The 20,350-nt window shown below is 43.4% G+C and overlaps 1 protein-coding gene across 6 annotated transcripts in view; it reads left to right on the forward strand.

The window, feature by feature from the left end:
• Window positions 1–19,793, forward strand: part of LOC118378724 (uncharacterized) — an 89,527-nt gene extending 69,734 nt beyond the window's left edge. For 5 of the 6 annotated variants that reach the window (XM_052528517.1, XM_052528516.1, XM_052528518.1 and 2 more), the window contains 8 exons: window positions 6,747–6,998; window positions 7,086–7,177; window positions 8,212–8,270; window positions 8,617–8,831; window positions 9,368–9,624; window positions 9,758–9,886; window positions 10,341–10,533; window positions 10,805–18,421. In XM_052528517.1, the coding sequence (XP_052384477.1) occupies window positions 6,747–6,998; window positions 7,086–7,177; window positions 8,212–8,270; window positions 8,617–8,831; window positions 9,368–9,624; window positions 9,758–9,886; window positions 10,341–10,533; window positions 10,805–11,115 (1,508 nt within the window). In that variant the 3' untranslated portion in view covers window positions 11,116–18,421. Of the gene's footprint in view, window positions 1–6,746; window positions 6,999–7,085; window positions 7,178–8,211; window positions 8,271–8,616; window positions 8,832–9,367; window positions 9,625–9,757; window positions 9,887–10,340; window positions 10,534–10,804; window positions 18,422–18,952; window positions 18,980–19,262; window positions 19,290–19,611 lie in introns of those variants that run through there. The other variant, XM_052528522.1, reaches the window with a different exon arrangement.
• The last annotated feature ends 557 nt before the right edge of the window (window positions 19,794–20,350 follow it).

Genomic DNA, 20,350 nt, shown 5'->3' on the forward strand with positions numbered 1-20,350 from the left:
TATCTGACATGTAGGACATCTCTCTCTCTATCTGACATGTAGGACATCTCTCTCTCTCTCTCTGACATGTAGGACATCTCTCTCTCTATCTGACATGTAGGACATCTCTCTCTCTCTATCTGACATGTAGGACATCTCTCTCTCTCTATCTGACATGTAGGACATCTCTCTCTCTATCTGACATGTAGGACATCTCTCTCTCTCTCTATCTGACATGTAGGACATCTCTCTCTCTCTCTCTATCTGACATGTAGGACATCTCTCTCTCTCTATCTGACATGTAGGACATCTCTCTCTCTCTATCTGACATGTAGGACATCTCTCTCTCTCTATCTGACATGTAGGACATCTCTCTCTCTCTATCTGACATGTAGGACATCTCTCTCTATCTGACATGTAGGACATCTCTCTCTCTCTATCTGACATGTAGGACATCTCTCTCTCTATCTGACATGTAGGACATCTCTCTCTCTCTATCTGACATGTAGGACATCTCTCTCTCTCTATCTGACATGTAGGACATCTCTCTCTCTCTATCTGACATGTAGGACATCTCTCTCTCTATCTGACATGTAGGACATCTCTCTCTCTCTATCTGACATGTAGGACATCTCTCTCTCTATCTGACAAGTAGGACATCTCTCTCCATCTGACATGTAGGACATCTCTCTCTCTCTGACATGTAGGACATCTCTCTCTCTGACATGTAGGACATCTCTCTCTCTGACATGTAGGACATCTCTCTCTCCATCTGACATGTAGGACATCTCTCTCTCTATCTGACATGTAGGACATCTCTCTCTCTATCTGACATGTAGGACATCTCTCTCTCTCTATCTGACATGTAGGACATCTCTCTCTCTGACATGTAGGACATCTCTCTCTCTATCTGACATGTAGGACATCTCTCTCTCTATCTGACATGTAGGACATATCTCTCTCTCTATCTGACATGTAGGACATCTCTCTCTCTATCTGACATGTAGGACATCTCTCTCTCTCTCTCTCTGACATGTAGGACATCTCTCTCTCTATCTGACATGTAGGACATCTCTCTCTCTCTATCTGACATGTAGGACATCTCTCTCTCTCTCTATCTGACATGTAGGACATCTCTCTCTCTCTATCTGACATGTAGGACATCTCTCTCTCTCTATCTGACATGTAGGACATCTCTCTCTCTCTATCTGACATGTAGAACATCTCTCTCTCTCTCTGACATGTAGGACATCTCTCTCTCTCTCTATCTGACATGTAGGACATCTCTCTCTCTCTATCTGACATGTAGGACATCTCTCTCTCTCTCTATCTGACATGTAGGACATCTCTCTCTCTCTCTGTCTGACATGTAGGACATCTCTCTCTCTCTATCTGACATGTAGGACATCTCTCTATCTGACATGTAGGACATCTCTCTCTCTCTATCTGACATGTAGGACATCTCTCTCTCTCTATCTGACATGTAGGACATCTCTCTCTCTCTATCTGACATGTAGGACATCTCTCTCTCTATCTGACATGTAGGACATCTCTCTCTCTATCTGACATGTAGGACATCTCTCTCTCTATCTGACATGTAGGACATCTCTCTCTCTCTCTCTATCTGACATGTAGGACATCTCTCTCTCTCTCTCTCTATCTGACATGTAGGACATCTCTCTCTCTCTATCTGACATGTAGGACATCTCTCTCTCCATCTGACATGTAGGACATCTCTCTCTCTCTCTCTCTCTGACATGTAGTACATCTCTCTCTCTGACATGTAGGACATCTCTCTCTCCATCTGACATGTAGGACATCTCTCTCTCTCTATCTGACATGTAGGACATCTCTCTCTCTATCTGACATGTAGGACATCTCTCTCTCTCTCTCTATCTGACATGTAGGACATCTCTCTCTCTCTATCTGACATGTAGGACATCTCTCTCTCTGACATGTAGGACATCTCTCTCTCTATCTGACATGTAGGACATCTCTCTCTCTATCTGACATGTAGGACATATCTCTCTCTCTATCTGACATGTAGGACATCTCTCTCTCTATCTGACATGTAGGACATCTCTCTCTCTCTCTCTCTGACATGTAGGACATCTCTCTCTCTATCTGACATGTAGGACATCTCTCTCTCTCTATCTGACATGTAGGACATCTCTCTCTCTCTCTATCTGACATGTAGGACATCTCTCTCTCTCTATCTGACATGTAGGACATCTCTCTCTCTATCTGACATGTAGGACATCTCTCTCTCTCTATCTGACATGTAGAACATCTCTCTCTCTCTATCTGACATGTAGGACATCTCTCTCTCTCTCTATCTGACATGTAGGACATCTCTCTCTCTCTATCTGACATGTAGGACATCTCTCTCTCTCTCTATCTGACATGTAGGACATCTCTCTCTCTCTCTGTCTGACATGTAGGACATCTCTCTCTCTCTATCTGACATGTAGGACATCTCTCTCTCTCTCTATCTGACATGTAGGACATCTCTCTCTCTCTCTATCTGACATGTAGGACATCTCTCTCTCTCTCTATCTGACATGTAGGACATCTCTCTCTCTATCTGACATGTAGGACATCTCTCTCTCTATCTGACATGTAGGACATCTCTCTCTCTCTATCTGACATGTAGGACATCTCTCTCTCTCTCTATCTGACATGTAGGACATCTCTCTCTCTATCTGACATGTAGGACATCTCTCTCTCTCTGACATGTAGGACATCTCTCTCTCCATCTGACATGTAGGACATCTCTCTCTCTCTCTCTCTGACATGTAGTACATCTCTCTCTCTGACATGTAGGACATCTCTCTCTCCATCTGACATGTAGGACATCTCTCTCTCTCTATCTGACATGTAGGACATCTCTCTCTCTATCTGACATGTAGGACATCTCTCTCTCTCTCTCTATCTGACATGTAGGACATCTCTCTCTCTCTATCTGACATGTAGGACATCTCTCTCTCTGACATGTAGGACATCTCTCTCTCTATCTGACATGTAGGACATCTCTCTCTCTATCTGACATGTAGGACATATCTCTCTCTCTATCTGACATGTAGGACATCTCTCTCTCTATCTGACATGTAGGACATCTCTCTCTCTCTCTGACATGTAGGACATCTCTCTCTCTCTATCTGACATGTAGGACATCTCTCTCTCTCTATCTGACATGTAGGACATCTCTCTCTCTCTATCTGACATGTAGGACATCTCTCTCTCTATCTGACATGTAGGACATCTCTCTCTCTATCTGACATGTAGGACATCTCTCTCTCTCTATCTGACATGTAGGACATCTCTCTCTCTCTATCTGACATGTAGGACATCTCTCTCTCTCTATCTGACATGTAGAACATCTCTCTCTCTCTATCTGACATGTAGGACATCTCTCTCTCTCTCTATCTGACATGTAGGACATCTCTCTCTCTCTATCTGACATGTAGGACATCTCTCTCTCTCTATCTGACATGTAGGACATCTCTCTCTATCTGACATGTAGGACATCTCTCTCTCCATCTGACATGTAGGACATCTCTCTCTCTCTATCTGACATGTAGGACATCTCTCTCTCTATCTGACATGTAGGACATCTCTCTCTCTATCTGACATGTAGGACATCTCTCTCTCTCTATCTGACATGTAGGACATCTCTCTCTCTATCTGACAAGTAGGACATCTCTCTCCATCTGACATGTAGGACATCTCTCTCTCTCTGACATGTAGGACATCTCTCTCTCTCTGACATGTAGGACATCTCTCTCTCTGACATGTAGGACATCTCTCTCTCCATCTGACATGTAGGACATCTCTCTCTCTATCTGACATGTAGGACATCTCTCTCTCTATCTGACATGTAGGACATCTCTCTCTCTCTATCTGACATGTAGGACATCTCTCTCTCTGACATGTAGGACATCTCTCTCTCTATCTGACATGTAGGACATCTCTCTCTCTATCTGACATGTAGGACATATCTCTCTCTCTATCTGACATGTAGGACATCTCTCTCTATCTGACATGTAGGACATCTCTCTCTCTCTCTCTCTGACATGTAGGACATCTCTCTCTCTATCTGACATGTAGGACATCTCTCTCTCTCTATCTGACATGTAGGACATCTCTCTCTCTCTCTATCTGACATGTAGGACATCTCTCTCTCTCTCTATCTGACATGTAGGACATCTCTCTCTCTCTATCTGACATGTAGGACATCTCTCTCTCTCTATCTGACATGTAGGACATCTCTCTCTCTCTATCTGACATGTAGGACATCTCTCTCTCTCTATCTGACATGTAGGACATCTCTCTCTCTCTCTCTCTATCTGACATGTAGGACATCTCTCTCTCTCTATCTGACATGTAGGACATCTCTCTATCTGACATGTAGGACATCTCTCTCTCTATCTGACATGTAGGACATCTCTCTCTCTCTCTATCTGACATGTAGGACATCTCTCTCTCTCTCTCTCTCTATCTGACATGTAGGACATCTCTCTCTCTCTCTATCTGACATGTAGGACATCTCTCTCTCTCTATCTGACATGTAGGACATCTCTCTCTCTCTCTATCTGACATGTAGGACATCTCTCTCTCTCTCTGTCTGACATGTAGGACATCTCTCTCTCTCTATCTGACATGTAGGACATCTCTCTCTATCTGACATGTAGGACATCTCTCTCTCTCTATCTGACATGTAGGACATCTCTCTCTCTCTATCTGACATGTAGGACATCTCTCTCTCTATCTGACATGTAGGACATCTCTCTCTCTCTCTATCTGACATGTAGGACATCTCTCTCTCTCTCTATCTGACATGTAGGACATCTCTCTCTCTATCTGACATGTAGGACATCTCTCTCTCTCTCTCTCTATCTGACATGTAGGACATCTCTCTCTCTCTCTCTATCTGACATGTAGGACATCTCTCTCTCTCTCTCTCTCTATCTGACATGTAGGACATCTCTCTCTCTCTATCTGACATGTAGGACATCTCTCTCTCTCTCTATCTGACATGTAGGACATCTCTCTCTCTCTATCTGACATGTAGGACATCTCTCTCTCTATCTGACATGTAGGACATCTCTCTCTCTCTCTCTATCTGACATGTAGGACATCTCTCTCTCTCTCTCTATCTGACATGTAGGACATCTCTCTCTCTCTCTCTCTATCTGACATGTAGGACATCTCTCTCTCTCTATCTGACATGTAGGACATCTCTCTCTCCATCTGACATGTAGGACATCTCTCTCTCTCTCTCTCTCTGACATGTAGTACATCTCTCTCTCTGACATGTAGGACATCTCTCTCTCCATCTGACATGTAGGACATCTCTCTCTCTCTCTCTCTGACATGTAGGACATCTCTCTCTCTATCTGACATGTAGGACATCTCTCTCTCTCTCTCTCTGACATGTAGGACATCTCTCTCTCTATCTGACATGTAGGACATCTCTCTCTCTCTATCTGACATGTAGGACATCTCTCTCTCTCTCTATCTGACATGTAGGACATCTCTCTCTCTCTCTATCTGACATGTAGGACATCTCTCTCTCTTTATCTGACATGTAGGACATCTCTCTCTCTCTATCTGACATGTAGGACATCTCTCTCTCTCTCCATCTGACATGTAGGACATCTCTCTCTCTCTCTCTATCTGACATGTAGGACATCTCTCTCTCTATCTGACATGTAGGACATCTCTCTCTCTATCTGACATGTAGGACATCTCTCTCTCTCTATCTGACATGTAGGACATCTCTCTCTCTATCTGACAAGTAGGACATCTCTCTCCATCTGACATGTAGGACATCTCTCTCTCTCTGACATGTAGGACATCTCTCTCTCTCTGACATGTAGGACATCTCTCTCTCCATCTGACATGTAGGACATCTCTCTCTCTATCTGACATGTAGGACATCTCTCTCTCTATCTGACATGTAGGACATCTCTCTCTCTCTATCTGACATGTAGGACATCTCTCTCTCTGACATGTAGGACATCTCTCTCTCTATCTGACATGTAGGACATCTCTCTCTCTATCTGACATGTAGGACATATCTCTCTCTCTATCTGACATGTAGGACATCTCTCTCTATCTGACATGTAGGACATCTCTCTCTCTCTCTCTCTCTGACATGTAGGACATCTCTCTCTCTATCTGACATGTAGGACATCTCTCTCTCTCTATCTGACATGTAGGACATCTCTCTCTCTCTATCTGACATGTAGGACATCTCTCTCTCTCTCTATCTGACATGTAGGACATCTCTCTCTCTCTCTATCTGACATGTAGGACATCTCTCTCTCTATCTGACATGTAGGACATCTCTCTCTCTCTATCTGACATGTAGGACATCTCTCTCTCTCTATCTGACATGTAGAACATCTCTCTCTATCTGACATGTAGGACATCTCTCTCTCTCTCTCTATCTGACATGTAGGACATCTCTCTCTCTCTCTATCTGACATGTAGGACATCTCTCTCTCTATCTGACATGTAGGACATCTCTCTCTCTCTATCTGACATGTAGGACATCTCTCTCTCTCTCTCTATCTGACATGTAGGACATCTCTCTCTCTCTCTATCTGACATGTAGGACATCTCTCTCTCTATCTGACATGTAGGACATCTCTCTCTCTCTCTATCTGACATGTAGGACATCTCTCTCTCTCTCTATCTGACATGTAGGACATCTCTCTCTCTCCATCTGACATGTAGGACATCTCTCTCTATATATTTTCCAGCTTGGCTGCTGAACTCTCTGGAGGAGCTGAACATAAACGAGCTGAAGACATTTCAAAACCACCTGACTAGTGGCAAGCGGCTTGGCTTTCCTCCCATGCCAAAGAGCCAGCTGGAGAACACTGACAGACAGGTCACAGTGGATCTGATGATGAAGATATACGACCCTGAGAGAGCTGTGAAGATCACACTGAGCATCCTGAGGTGGATGAATGACCATGATCTCACTGAGAAGTTACAGAGTGATCACACAGGTAAAACAACATGAATCTGTTCTTTAAAAGTTCCATTAGTTGTTTATAGCTACATTGATTGAGTGCATCTTTACTTCACACAATGAGAACCCTCCGGCCCTGAGGAAGCTGTGGAGATCACACCGGAGATCCTGAAGAAGATGAACTGGGACGATCTGTCAAAGAAGATAGAGAGAGAGGTGAGGAGGAGAGGGAATGTTTGGGTTCACAACAACAATACCTGCTAAAAGACATGGAGACAAGCTGACTAACAATGACCAACAGAAAGAGAGTCACCAAATGAAATCCTCTTCTAGTTGGCTTTCATCTAGCAAGGGTTCAATTGGAGTGAGGAACAAGTCAGAGTACTGACAACTTGCTTAATTCCCATGTAGGAGTTAAACATGACAGAGTTTATAAGGCTTCCCTAATGCCATGGAGAAGTTAAACATGACAGAGTTTATAAGGCTTCCCTAATGCCATGGAGAAGTTAAACATGACAGAGTTTATAAGGCTTCCCTAATGCCATGGAGAAGTTAAACATGACAGAGTTTATAAGGCTTCCCTAATGCCATGGAGAAGTTAAACATGACAGAGTTTATAAGGCTTCCCTAATGCCATGAAGAAGTTAAACATCACAGAGATTATAAGGCTTCCCTAATGCCATGGAGAAGTTAAACATGACAGAGTTTATAAGGCTTCCCTAATGCCATGGAGAAGTTAAACATGACAGAGTTTATAAGGCTTCCCTAATGCCATGGAGAAGTTAAACAACACAGAGTTTATAAGGCTTCCCTAATGCCATGGAGAAGTTAAACATCACAGAGTGTAGAACAGTGGACCAGGGCCTGTGTACTACTGACCCTCACCAGGTAAGACCTTCGCTGTAAAGACAGACAGACAGTTCGACACCGACCGACCAGTTGAATATTTAAGCAATAAGGCCCGAAAGGGTGTGGTATATGGCCAATATACCACGGCTAAGGGCTGTTCTTAGACATGAGGCGATACGGAGTAAACAGCCTGCATACAACCCTTAGCCGTGGTATATTGGCCATATACCACAAACACCAGAGGTACCTTACTGCTATTATACACTGGTTACCAACATAATTAGAGAAGTAAAAATAAATGTTTTGTCATACCCCGGCTGTCAGCCAATCAGCATTCAGGGCTCAAACCACCCAGTTTATAATAACAGATTTGTTCAGTATATATTGTTTTGACATTTTAGAGGTTTCCTGAGGACTTTGAACCAGAGGACTATGATCAGGAGGACAATAGAACATACCGGTAACTTGGTCTTCTCTTCCTTGTTTTTACAGTTATAGTTTTCCATTTATGAAAGGATAATAGATACATTTAAATGTAACTTATTTAACTTTAAGAATATGAAGTCTTAAAGAACAGTTCAAGCCATTTGTCATTTTAATAGAAACACCAACACTGCTCTTGCCAGAATCAATTATTTAAGATCTAATTAAACAACTTCCATACACAACGTGATACTGGCAGTGTGCAGGTATTTATTTAGCTTTTAAGATATTTAATTATTCCCACACACCAACAACAAGCAAACTCAGATGTACTTTTCCTATTTTAAATGCATTGTATTTCATACATTTGTTATACACTACAGGTTCCAGTGCCCCAGTGCAGGTCTGTTCCAGTGCAGTATAACAGGCCTGGTGTTCAGGATGGAGGGAGAAGGAGAGGTGCTCTATATGACAGTCCCCTGGGACAGGAAGCTTCTAGCCCAGTGTGTCAAGAGACCTGCAGGACCTCTGTTCAAGTTTAGATGCCTTAAGGGGTCTGTCTGTCAACTACACCTTCCACACTGTGAGATCTGCCCTGGTAACTACACCTCAAACACACTGTGAGATCTGCCCTGGTAACTACACCTCAAACACACTGTGAGATCTGCCCTGGTAACTACACCTCAAACACACTGTGAGATCTGCCCTGGTAACTACACCTCAAACACACTGTGAGATCTGCCCTGGTAACTACACCTCAAACACACTGTGAGATCTGCCCTGGTAACTACACCTCAAACACACTGTGAGATCTGCCCGGGTAACTACACCTCAAACACACTGTGAGATCTGCCCTGGTAACTACACCTCAAACACACTGTGAGATCTGCCCTGGTAACTACACCTCAAACACACTGTGAGATCTGCCCTGGTAACTACACCTCAAACACACTGTGAGATCTGCCCTGGTAACTACACCTCAAACACACTGTGAGATCTGCCCTGGTAACTACACCTCAAACACACTGTGAGATCTGCCCTGGTAACTACACAGTTAATAAGAAAAGTGATTGTAGTGTTTTCTATCTCTTGTTACTTTCTAACCAATAATGCTGTTTTATTTTTATTTCCCAGGTGGTGGATGTGACTTCCTGTCTGTAGCCCATGTGACTGATGACAACATTGAGTTTATCCCTCCTCATAAGATAACAGAAACACACGTCATAATAAACATCTATGGATTCTGTGCTTATGGCCTCATCAAGGATAAGGATGCTCCTGTCTTCCCTATCAAAGCCCAGGTGTTGTTGTTCTACCATCCATCAGATGACCCTGAACTGGAACCTGTACTGCATGTGTTGTTGCTGCCGCGGAACGTTGTCCTAATGAAGGTGACAACTGTAATGCCATAACGGACATTTGACTTATTGTCCTATCGGGGATTTGAAATGAATTCTGAATCCTAGTTATTGTTATTGTGAAGATATTTTGCTCTCATCAAGATAATCTACTACTCTACTCTAGGTGCAAGAGGAGAGGGCGAGGAGGAATGGCATGAGAGAAACCTTCATTGAAACCACCTCTGACTGTGAACTGACCCCTGATCAGATTTACAGCCTCTCCACTGATGGGTATCATAAGGTGACACCTAAGGTAGTGATGTTTAATAGTTCAACATCCACTGAATAACAGGAAAAACAGCTGGACTCAATCAGATCCACCTTAACTCCTGATAACCAACAACTGCATAGCAGCTTCATCGTTTTGATTTAGATGATGTCAGAGAGGTAAAACCATTAGATGCACTGAGGGACATTAGTAATAATCCCATATAGCCTTGTTACAAGTTGGAACAATGGAACATGTTGTAATATACACCTTGATTAGGATGATACAGGTCTGGTTTTGTGACAATGACAAGAGCAGCCGCTCAGCGATGTGAACTCCAACGCGGTTCCACCTCCGACACCTAAATAAAACCAATGATCTGCTGTGCAGGTGTCAGGTAGCCTGGGTTAGTGCTGGATCTGACTGAATCAAAGACTTCAAGAGGAAGTTAATGTTGTTCAACTGACACTGTTTTATGTTTGTCCATTTTTTGATCCAGAACAAAAAGTTTGATAATGATAAAGACTACGAAAACTACACCACAACGTTTGCGGTATTCTTACCTGCCAAAATTAAAAAAGCTGAACTGACATTGAAGAAGAAGAAGAATATAGCCTGGTCCATATTAGACCTACTGTCCAGTCTATTTGTGAATCATGAATATCCGTGGAAGGGTTTCTACAGACATCAAGGTAACAGTTCCGATAAAACAGTCCATGTTTTGTAAAGCACTACTCAGTGTAATGTAAACTCCTAACTCCCAAGGAGAGACAGGCCTACCTCTGGGCAGAGGAGCATAATTAATGACTGAGATTATTACTGATGTCCTGTATTATAAGAGCAATACAACTGAATTATACTATTTTTGTGATATATTTGTCTGATATAAGTTGATCACACTTTTAAAATTTGTAATATATACACTTGAGGTTATAGACCCTTTTTCTCCTCTCTCTGTCCAAGCCCCTCTCCCTGCAGCCACTCCTACCAAACCCCCTACTTTCCCAGGACAAGACTTCATTCCAAAACACAGGATTGCTCTAGAAACTCGCCTGGGACTCTTGCAGCCCATTCTCTTGCATCTGGAGGATCACAAGGTTCTGAATGCTGAGGAGAGGGAGGAGGTGGTCAGTAAATCCACCAAGACACTACAGAACCAAGCCCTGCTGGGCATGGTGGTGAGGAAAGGGGATGAAGCCCAGGAGAAGTTCTACCAGGTCCTGAGAGAAGCAGACCACTTCCTGGTCAGAGACCTGGAGAAGAAGAAAGCCTGAGAGGTTACCATGGATACAACAACATATGGAGATATTTCACTATACTACTAATAAATGACCTGAGACAGGTAGCCATGGATACAACCTCACAACCTCAGAATATATCAAAACATTCATAAGAGACAGAGAGCAACTTTGAGGAGGAGCCATCCTGACCAGAGGTGGTTGGTGTGTAACGTGATTGGACAGCATTCTCACCAGCACTCCCATCAGTCTGTAGTTTATTATACAAGCCCCAGGACTCAGGCAAGGTGACATCACTGTGAGGCTACTGTCTACCAGACAACCTACCTGTGTTACTCTGGTACACTGGCTACAGACTACAAGATCAGGACTACTGTCTACCAGACAACCTACCTGTGATACTCTGGTACACTGGCTACAGACTACAAGATGATTGAATTTCTATTTGTAACATGGTGAATGTTGAATCATCATCTTGGACTTAACATCTACCAGACAACTGACTTGTATTGGACAGCTGTACTGGCTGAACACCAGATATATCTCTGTTTAGATATAGAGTATATGTTTATATAACAGCATTTTTAAGAGCATCTTTTAAAATGAATGACATTTTCCAACAATAGGGACTAGTCTCCTTTTGTGATTGATCAGGAGAAATAGGAGCAACTCTTGAGATAAGGACTGTGTCCTTTATGTTTGACTTTGCTGCCATTACAGACTTAATCAGCCTGAATCTCAGGGACTCATTTCACTCTCAGGGAAAGATGTCATATTGTGTAGTGTTTAAATATCTGTTATAGTGTTTTGTAATTGCATGAATCTATTTCATCTCCCTCAATTCAATTGAGATTACAAATACTGTATATCAGCAGTAGGGGGAAGCAGACTCACTGTCCGTCCCACCAGTTGTTTCTGTTGCCTAGCAACGGAGCGTCGCGTAGCATGGTAAACATCATTAAAGTGAATATTGTGCTCCTCTATTGAGCATAAAAGGACGTTCAAGGGCAAAACATTGTTGTTGTTTACAGTAGCTTGTTTGTAATATTGCAAATGGACGTGGCTGTTTAACCATTAAGGATTCCAGCTTTAATCAGCCTGAATGTCAGGGAGTCATTTCACTGTGGTCAATTCAGAATTGAATTTAGAATGGCTCATGAATTTGAATTAATAAGCAGGATACCGAATTGCAATTCAAGGAAATAGAGTTGAATTCAGTAATATTCAAATGCCTATTCGATTCTATAGTTGTAGTCTATACAAATATACATCTTGTAAATAAAATACCAAACATGTTATATACATGCATATAAAATATTGATGAAACAATTGATTTTCAGGACAAACTCTTAAAATGAATGAAAACAAGGAAAACAAAACCTGTAGTTATATTTAATTAATCACTTAAATGTTGTTCAATATAGGGAAAATACGCCAGTTCCCACAATGCATTAGTTTAATGCACAAATTTACCCTAAAGCCTTCAAGACAAAGCCAAACAAATGAAATGGTTGGTGGAAATATAATGGTTTATTCTAAGCAGTAAGGTTAATAGAGTATAATGAACATTGTTTCCAGAGAAAAGTGATATATTCTTTGGTTTCTGGAAGTGTGACCTGTCAGATTCAATGAAACTCATGTTCTGATAGAGTTGAATTCAGTAATATTCTGTCACGGTGCGGACTTTTGCCCGTCGCCTGCAGCAAAAGCCTCTATCCCGTCCTCTGGCTGGGCAGAGTACTGTAGGATTTTAGTCACTTCGGTGTAACAAGGGCCTCTGGCTGGGCAGAGTACTGTAGGATTTTAGTCACTTCGGTGTAACAAGGGCCTCTGGCTGCGCAGAGTACTGTAGGATTTTAGTCACTTCGGTGTAACAAGGGCCTCTGGCTGGGCAGAGTACTGTAGGATTTTAGTCACTTCGGTGTAACAAGGGCCTCTGGCTGGGCAGAGTACTGTAGGATTTTAGTCACTTCGGTGTAACAAGGGCCTCTGGCTGGGCAGAGTACTGTAGGATTTTAGTCACTTCGGTGTAACAAGGGCCTCTGGCTGCGCAGAGTACTGTAGGATTTTAGTCACTTCGGTGTAACAAGGGCCTTGCCGTGCGGCCCCACCAACTCTTCTATGTATTCGTAATGGCCCTTCGCGTGAGTTGGATTTGTCCCTTCGTTCACGTTGTTACTCCCTTTATAGGTCTATCGTGGGTTCTTTAGAGTATTATATTCCTTCTAACTACTCAAGTTCAATACTAAAATCTCCTTTATTAACCACCTGTCCTTTTTATTATTTATATATCAATACCTAGTAATCTCTTATTGATTATTATGCTCGTCAGCTCGTAGTCACTTGGAAACTAGTATTGTTATATGTGGGATGTAACTTCTAATCCCTGATATTGCCAGGTCGCAATTGTAAATGAGAACTTGTTCTCAACTTGCCTACCTGGTTAAATAAAGGTGAAATAAATAAAAAATATATACTTTTTATTGTCCACACAATCAAGTATTCTTTAGTGCTATAGCCTATAACCAGTGTCACTTTCTGTTCAGTGAGAGTGTCAAAGGCGTTTGCTCTTCAGATTGTTAAACTGGCCTAGTTGTCAAAGTTTCTAGCTTTTATTAAATCACTCTGTTTTTTGTCTTATACACGTTATCACACTTCAATGGTTATACAGATTCCTTTAATACAACAATAGTGCTCTATAATAATAATAATAATAATAATGTAATAATATATGCCATTTAGCAGACGCTTTTATCCAAAGCGACTTACAGTCATGTGTGCACACATTCTACGTATGGGTGGTCCCGGGAATCAACCCCACTACCCTGGCGTTACAAGCGCCATGCTCTACCAACTGAGCTACAGAAGGACCACCTCTATCAATCCTTAATACACTTTATATTAATTCCAGCTAATATTGCAAATATTAAATGCGTTAACACTTCTAACAATATTAATTAAATAGCAACAAAAAAAATTACCTTAAATGCTCAGTCCCTTGGTCACTCTCCCATAATTGGTATTCTCTCCGTACTACTACTAAGATCCGAATTCCACTATTCTAATACTATTCACTTCCAGCTCTGTGTATAGACTCAATATATTGTAACTGGTATTTGGCTGTTTCCTTTTATAAGTACTTAGGCAAAATTAGTCCAACAAAAGGCGTATAGTGCAATAGTAAATTTACCTACGATGATTCTCGATATGAATTTTGTCTCATATGCTGCTGAGAAATCATGCCTCCTTTATGAGCTTCGCTCTCTTCATATACCTTTTTACAGGGGAGGTTCGCAAAGGAAACCACCAACCACACTGCACAATGTTAGCTCTATTTGCTGTACAATGATGGCTCTCTTATTACATCCTTCTGATTCACCCTTCTAAGTCTAAGTCACAGAGTACTGACGCCCATAGCTCTGCTTCCGTGTTCTGAGGAGCAGATTCCACTTGGTGATACCAACTTGTTGTTTCCACTGTTGGGGGTGGTGTTTCAAGTCTCAGCTGAGAGGAGTCTATGATTAGTATCTCCTCTGTCTCCCCCTGGTGTCCAGTATTAGTAGGTGCAGCCCATGGTTCCATGAGGGCCCATGGATGTCCTGTAGCAGAGTTGTCTTCCCATGTAGAGGGATCCCTTTTTGTCACAACTCAAATGCCTATTCGATTCTATAGTTGTAGTCTATAAAAATATACATCTTGTAAATAAAATGCCAAACATATCTTAATGTAAGGCTAGAAGGAGAGTCAGAACCGTACAGAGTAGTGGTTGAAGATCGGTTGAAGAGCATGCATTTAGTTTCACTTGCATTTAAGAGCAGTTGGAGGCCACGGAAGGAGAGTTGTTTGGCATTGAAGCTTGTCTGAAGGTTAGTTAACACAGTGTCCAAAGAAGGGCCAAAAGTATACAGAATGGTGTCGTCTGCGTAGAGGTGGATCAGCAAATCACCAGCAGCAAGAGCTACATCATTGATGTATACAGAGGAAAGAGTTGGACCGAAGATTGAACCCTGTGGCACCCCCATAGAGAGTCTGTCAGAGGTCTGGAGAACAGGCCCTCCGATTTGACACACTGAAGTCTATCTGAGAAGTAGTTGGTGAACCATTGAGAAACCAAGGCTGTTGAGTCTGCTGATAAGAATGTGGTGATTGATAGAGTTGAAAGCCTTGGCCAAGTTGACGAATACAGCTGCACAGTATTGTCTCTTATCGATGGCGGTTATGATATCGTTTAGGACCTTGAGTGTGGCTGAGGTGCACCCATGACCAGCTCGGAAACCAGATTGCATAGCGGAGAAGGTGCGGTGGGATTCGAAATGGACGGTGATCTGTTTGTTAACTTGGCTTTCGAAGACCTTGGAAAGGCATGGCAGGATAGATATAGGTCTGTAGCAGTTTGGGTCTAGAGTGTCTCCCCCTTTGAAGAGGGGAATGACCGCGGCAGCTTTCCAATCTTTGGGGATATCAGACGATACGAAAGAGAGGTTGAACAGGCTAGTAATAAGGGTTGCAACAATTTCTGTGGATCATTTTTGGAAGAGAGGGTCCAGATTGTCTAGCCCGGCTGATTTGTAGGGGTCCAGATTTTGCCGCTCTTTCAGAACATCAGCTATCTGGATTTGGGTGAAGGAGAAATGGGGGAGGCTTGGGCAAGTTTCTGTGGGGGGTGCAGGGCTGTTGACCGGGGTAGGGGTGGCCAGGTGGAAAGCATGGCCAGCCATAGAAAAATGCTTCTTGAAATTCTAAATTATTGAGGATTTATCAGTGGTGACAGTGTTTCCTAGCCTCAGTGCAGTGGGCAGCTGGGAGGAGGTGCTCTTATTCTCCATGGACCATTTCTGTTTGGAAAAGCTAGCCTTTGCTTTCATAACTGCCTGTGTATATTGGTTCCTAACTTCCCTGAAAAGTTAAATATCGCAGGGGCTTTTCGATGCTAATGCAGTACGCCACAGGATGTTTTTGTGCTGGTCGAGGGCAGTCAGGTCTGGAGTGAACCGAGGTCTATATCTGTTCCTGGTTCTACATTTTTGAATGGGGCATGCTTATTTAAGATTTTGAGGAAAGCACTTTTTAAAGAATAACCAGGCATCCTCTACTGACGGAATGAGGTCAATATCCTACCAGGATAACCGGGCCAGGTCGATTAGAAAGGCCTGCTCGCGGAAGGGTTTTAGGGAGTGTTTGACAGTGATGAAGGGTGGTCGTTTGACTGCAGACCCATTACGGACGCCGGCAATAAGGCAGTGATTGCTGAGATCCTGGTTGAAGATAGCAGAGGTGTATTTGGAGGGCATGTTGGTTAGGATGATTTCTATGAGGGGGCCCGTGTTTACGGATTTGGGGTTGTACCTGGTAGGTTCACTGATAATTTGTGTAAGATTGAGGGCATCAAGCATAGATTGTAGAATGGCCGGGGTGTTAAGCATGTCCCAGTTTAGGTAACCTAGCAGCACGAGCTCTGAAGATAATGGGGGGCAATCAATTCACATATGGTGTCCAGGGCACAGCTGGGGGCTGAAGGGGATCTATAACAAGTGGCAGTGGTGAGAGACTTGTTTCTGGAAAGGTGGATTTTTAAAAGTAGAAGCTCAAATTGTTTGGGAACAGACCTGGATAGTAAGACAGAACTCTGCAGGCTCTCCCTGCAGTGGATTGCAACTCCGATCCCTTTGGCAGTTCTATCTTGTGGGATTGGCTTCTTGGTTCCTCTTAAAGCTTCTCTTCAAGGGACTTTTTTTCATTTTTTTTTGCCACCATCACTTCTGCTTACTGTCCTGGGGTCAAAGGTTGGCTCACTCTGTGGGCATTTCGTCCAGACACCTTGACTACATCAAGCGACACCGCCAACCATTCAGCACCTGCAGTACAAAACGTCTCACTTCCTCTCCAGGGTCCGACTAACTTGGAGTTCTCTTTTTGGTGATTGCCTTTACCACAGTAGCCTAACTACCACAGCCTGATGGTGAAGTCTACCTGAGGCTCCTAGCCAAACCCTACAGAGTGAACCCCTCCTGAATCCCTCCTCTACAGCCCTCTGCTTCATCCGGTCCATTCTCATTTCCCTCCTGAATCCCTCCTCTACAGCCCTCTGCTTCATCCGGTCCATTCTCATTTCCCTCCTGAATCCCTCTGCTTCATCCGGTCCATTCTCACTCCCCTCCTGAATCCCTCCTCTACAGCCCTCTGCTTCATCCGGTCCATTCTCACTCCCCTCCTGAATCCCTCCTCTACAGCCCTCTGCTTCATCCGGTCCAGTCTCATTTCCCTCCTGAATCCCTCTACTTCACCCGGTCCATTCTCACTCCCCTCCTGAATCCCTCTGCTTCACCCGGTCCATTCTCACTCCCCTCCTGAATCCCTCTACTTCATCCGGTCCATTCTCATTTCCCTCCTGAATCCCTCTACTTCATCCGGTCCATTCTCACTCCCCTCCTGAATCCCTCTGCTTCATCCGGTCCATTCTCACTCCCCTCCTGAATCCCTCTGCTTCATCCGGTCCATTCTCACTCCCCTCCTGAATCCCTCTGCTTCATCCGGTCCATTCTCATTTCCCTCCTGAATCCCTCTGCTTCATCCGGTCCATTCTCATTTCCCTCCTGAATCCCTCTGCTTCATCCGGTCCATTCTCATTTCCCTCCTGAATCCCTCTGCTTCATCCGGTCCATTCTCACTCCCCTCCTGAATCCCTCTGCTTCATCCGGTCCATTCTCATTTCCCTCCTGAATCCCTCTGCTTCATCCGGTCCATTCTCACTCCCCTCCTGAATCCCTCTGCTTCATCCGGTCCATTCTCACTCCCCTCCTGAATCCCTCTACTTCATCCGGTCCATTCTCACTCCCCTCCTGAATCCCTCTACTTCATCCGGTCCATTCTCATTTCCCTCCTGAATCCCTCCTCTACAGCCCTCTACTTCATCCGGTCCATTCTCATTTCCCTCCTGAATCCCTTCTCTACAGCCCTCTACTTCATCCGGTCCATTCTCATTTCCCTCCTGAATCCCTCTGCTTCATCCGGTCCATTCTCATTTCCCTCCTGAATCCCTTCTCTACAGCCCTCTGCTTCATCCGGTCCATTCTCATTTCCCTCCTGAATCCCTCTACTTCATCCGGTCCATTCTCATTTCCCTCCTGAATCCCTCTACTTCATCCGGTCCATTCTCACTCCCCTCCTGAATCCCTCTGCTTCACCCGGTCCATTCTCACTCCCCTCCTGAATCCCTCTACTTCATCCGGTCCAGTCTCATTTCCCTCCTGAATCCCTCTACTTCATCCGGTTCATTCTCATTTCCCGACTGAATGCACGTTCTCACTTCCATTCCATTTCCTCAATAAATATTCTAGACCCATTTCATGTCTGGTCCTTAAACTGCTGAATAATACTGTATCCTTACTTAGAGCATCAGTACAAGACCCTGATATGACCTATTTAGCATTAACAATGTCTGGTTAAAGGTAAATGTGTTGTCATTTCATTGGTTTTCTCTTACAGCCACGCCCCCAGGGGATAACTCAGCAGGGAAATGTATTGTCATTTCATTGGTTTTCTCTTACAGCCACGCCCCCAGGGGATAACTCAGCAGGGAAATGTATTGTCATTTCATTGGTTTTCTCTTACAGCCACGCCCCCAGGGGATAACTCAGCAGGGAAATGTGTTGTCATTTCATTGGTTTTCTCTTACAGCCACGCCCCCAGGGGATAACTCAGCAGGGAAATGGTTTACAACAAGGTTTTCACTTAGTAGTTGGCTGAAGGTTATTGAATCAAAACCCTTACTAATCTAGTATGCCGGTATACGGATATTCAATTAGATTCAATTCAATTATGATCCATCGTTATTTTACTACATAGTACAACACCTTCTCTTTCTCATCCACAGTCTCCGCAACAGAAGTTCCCTCTTCAGGTAACGGTTCTCATCAAACCTTCTACTTGTCTTAGTCTCATCACCGATGGTTTCCTCATCATAAACAATGATACTATGAGGAAATCAAATGTGAAGAACTCTAATTATCCTTGTGGTTCTGAGTTGTAAAATTAATGATGGTGTACAGAGACATTGGATCTTGCCTTCGTTGTAACCTAGCTCATGTTTAATACTATATACCCGCTTGTTAATGATATGGATAGTCTGTCAAATGAAATAATGTCTTGAGGAGCCCTTGTAATCAGTTTATTTTTATCCACAGTTACACCACCAGGTGGCGCTACATCAGGTAGATATAATTTCTCGTCTTCCCCCAAGAGATTTAATTGTGTTCCTTAATATCACATTTTTGCAGCAAACACAATAACCTAGCTTTTTAGAATCCCAAAGATAAAAGGTAGAAAACATGAGTTACTAATTAGTTACTTAATGTTTAGTGAGTGTTACACCTTTTCCTTTTAACTAGGATTTAATAGTTTGGTCGCACCTCGACTCCTGTGGTTAAGCGCCTTCCACTTAAATACAATAATTAAAGGTAGACTCAGTACACAATAGGGAACCTGTTGTTTACATATTTTAGTTATGTTTCATATTTTTATTTCTGTGTCTAGGGACAACAAAGGTTCATTTTCTGCTGTTGGACACTATGGAAAAGCTGAGTCGAAGCGACCTGAAGAAATTTCAGTGGTACCTGATTAAGGGTGTGGAGGGCTTCTCTTCCATCTCAGAGGGCCAGCTGGAGGATGCTGACAGGCTGGTCACAGTGGATAGGATGGTACAGAACTACTGTGATGAGGGAGCTGTGAAGATCACACTGGAGATCCTGAGGAAGATGGACCAGAACAATCTGGCTGATGAGTTAGAGATAAAGTTCCCAAACAATGTCTGAACTGTATACAGTATGACTACAACTCTGTATGCATTCGCACATCAAGTCTTCTCTTGAGATGGGCTCAGGGATGGAACAACTATTGAACATCTGTGGTTGTTTGTGGGGGAAGGGTGGATAGTGTGTGTGACTGTGGGTGTGGTTGTTTGTGGGGGAAGGGTGGATAGTGTGTATGACTGTGGGTGTGTGTATGTATCCCACATATGTTGCTACGGGGTAATGGTTTTAGGGACAATGTAGGATGAATCACAATAATTATTTGCCAAAAATGTGAGAATAGAAAGGTTCAGAACTTTTGTGAAACATTACAGCACAGTTGAAAAATATCTGGCAAATAGAAATGGTGGTGTTCAGAGATAGATGGGAGGGTTTGAGTGGAGCTGAAGGATGGGAGGGTTTGAGTGGAGCTGAAGGATTGGAGAGTTTGAGTGGAGCTGAAGGATTGGAGGGTTTGAGTGGAG

This window comes from Oncorhynchus keta, chromosome 10 (genome assembly GCF_023373465.1).
Source record: "Oncorhynchus keta strain PuntledgeMale-10-30-2019 chromosome 10, Oket_V2, whole genome shotgun sequence".
Classification (NCBI taxonomy): domain Eukaryota; kingdom Metazoa; phylum Chordata; class Actinopteri; order Salmoniformes; family Salmonidae; genus Oncorhynchus; species Oncorhynchus keta.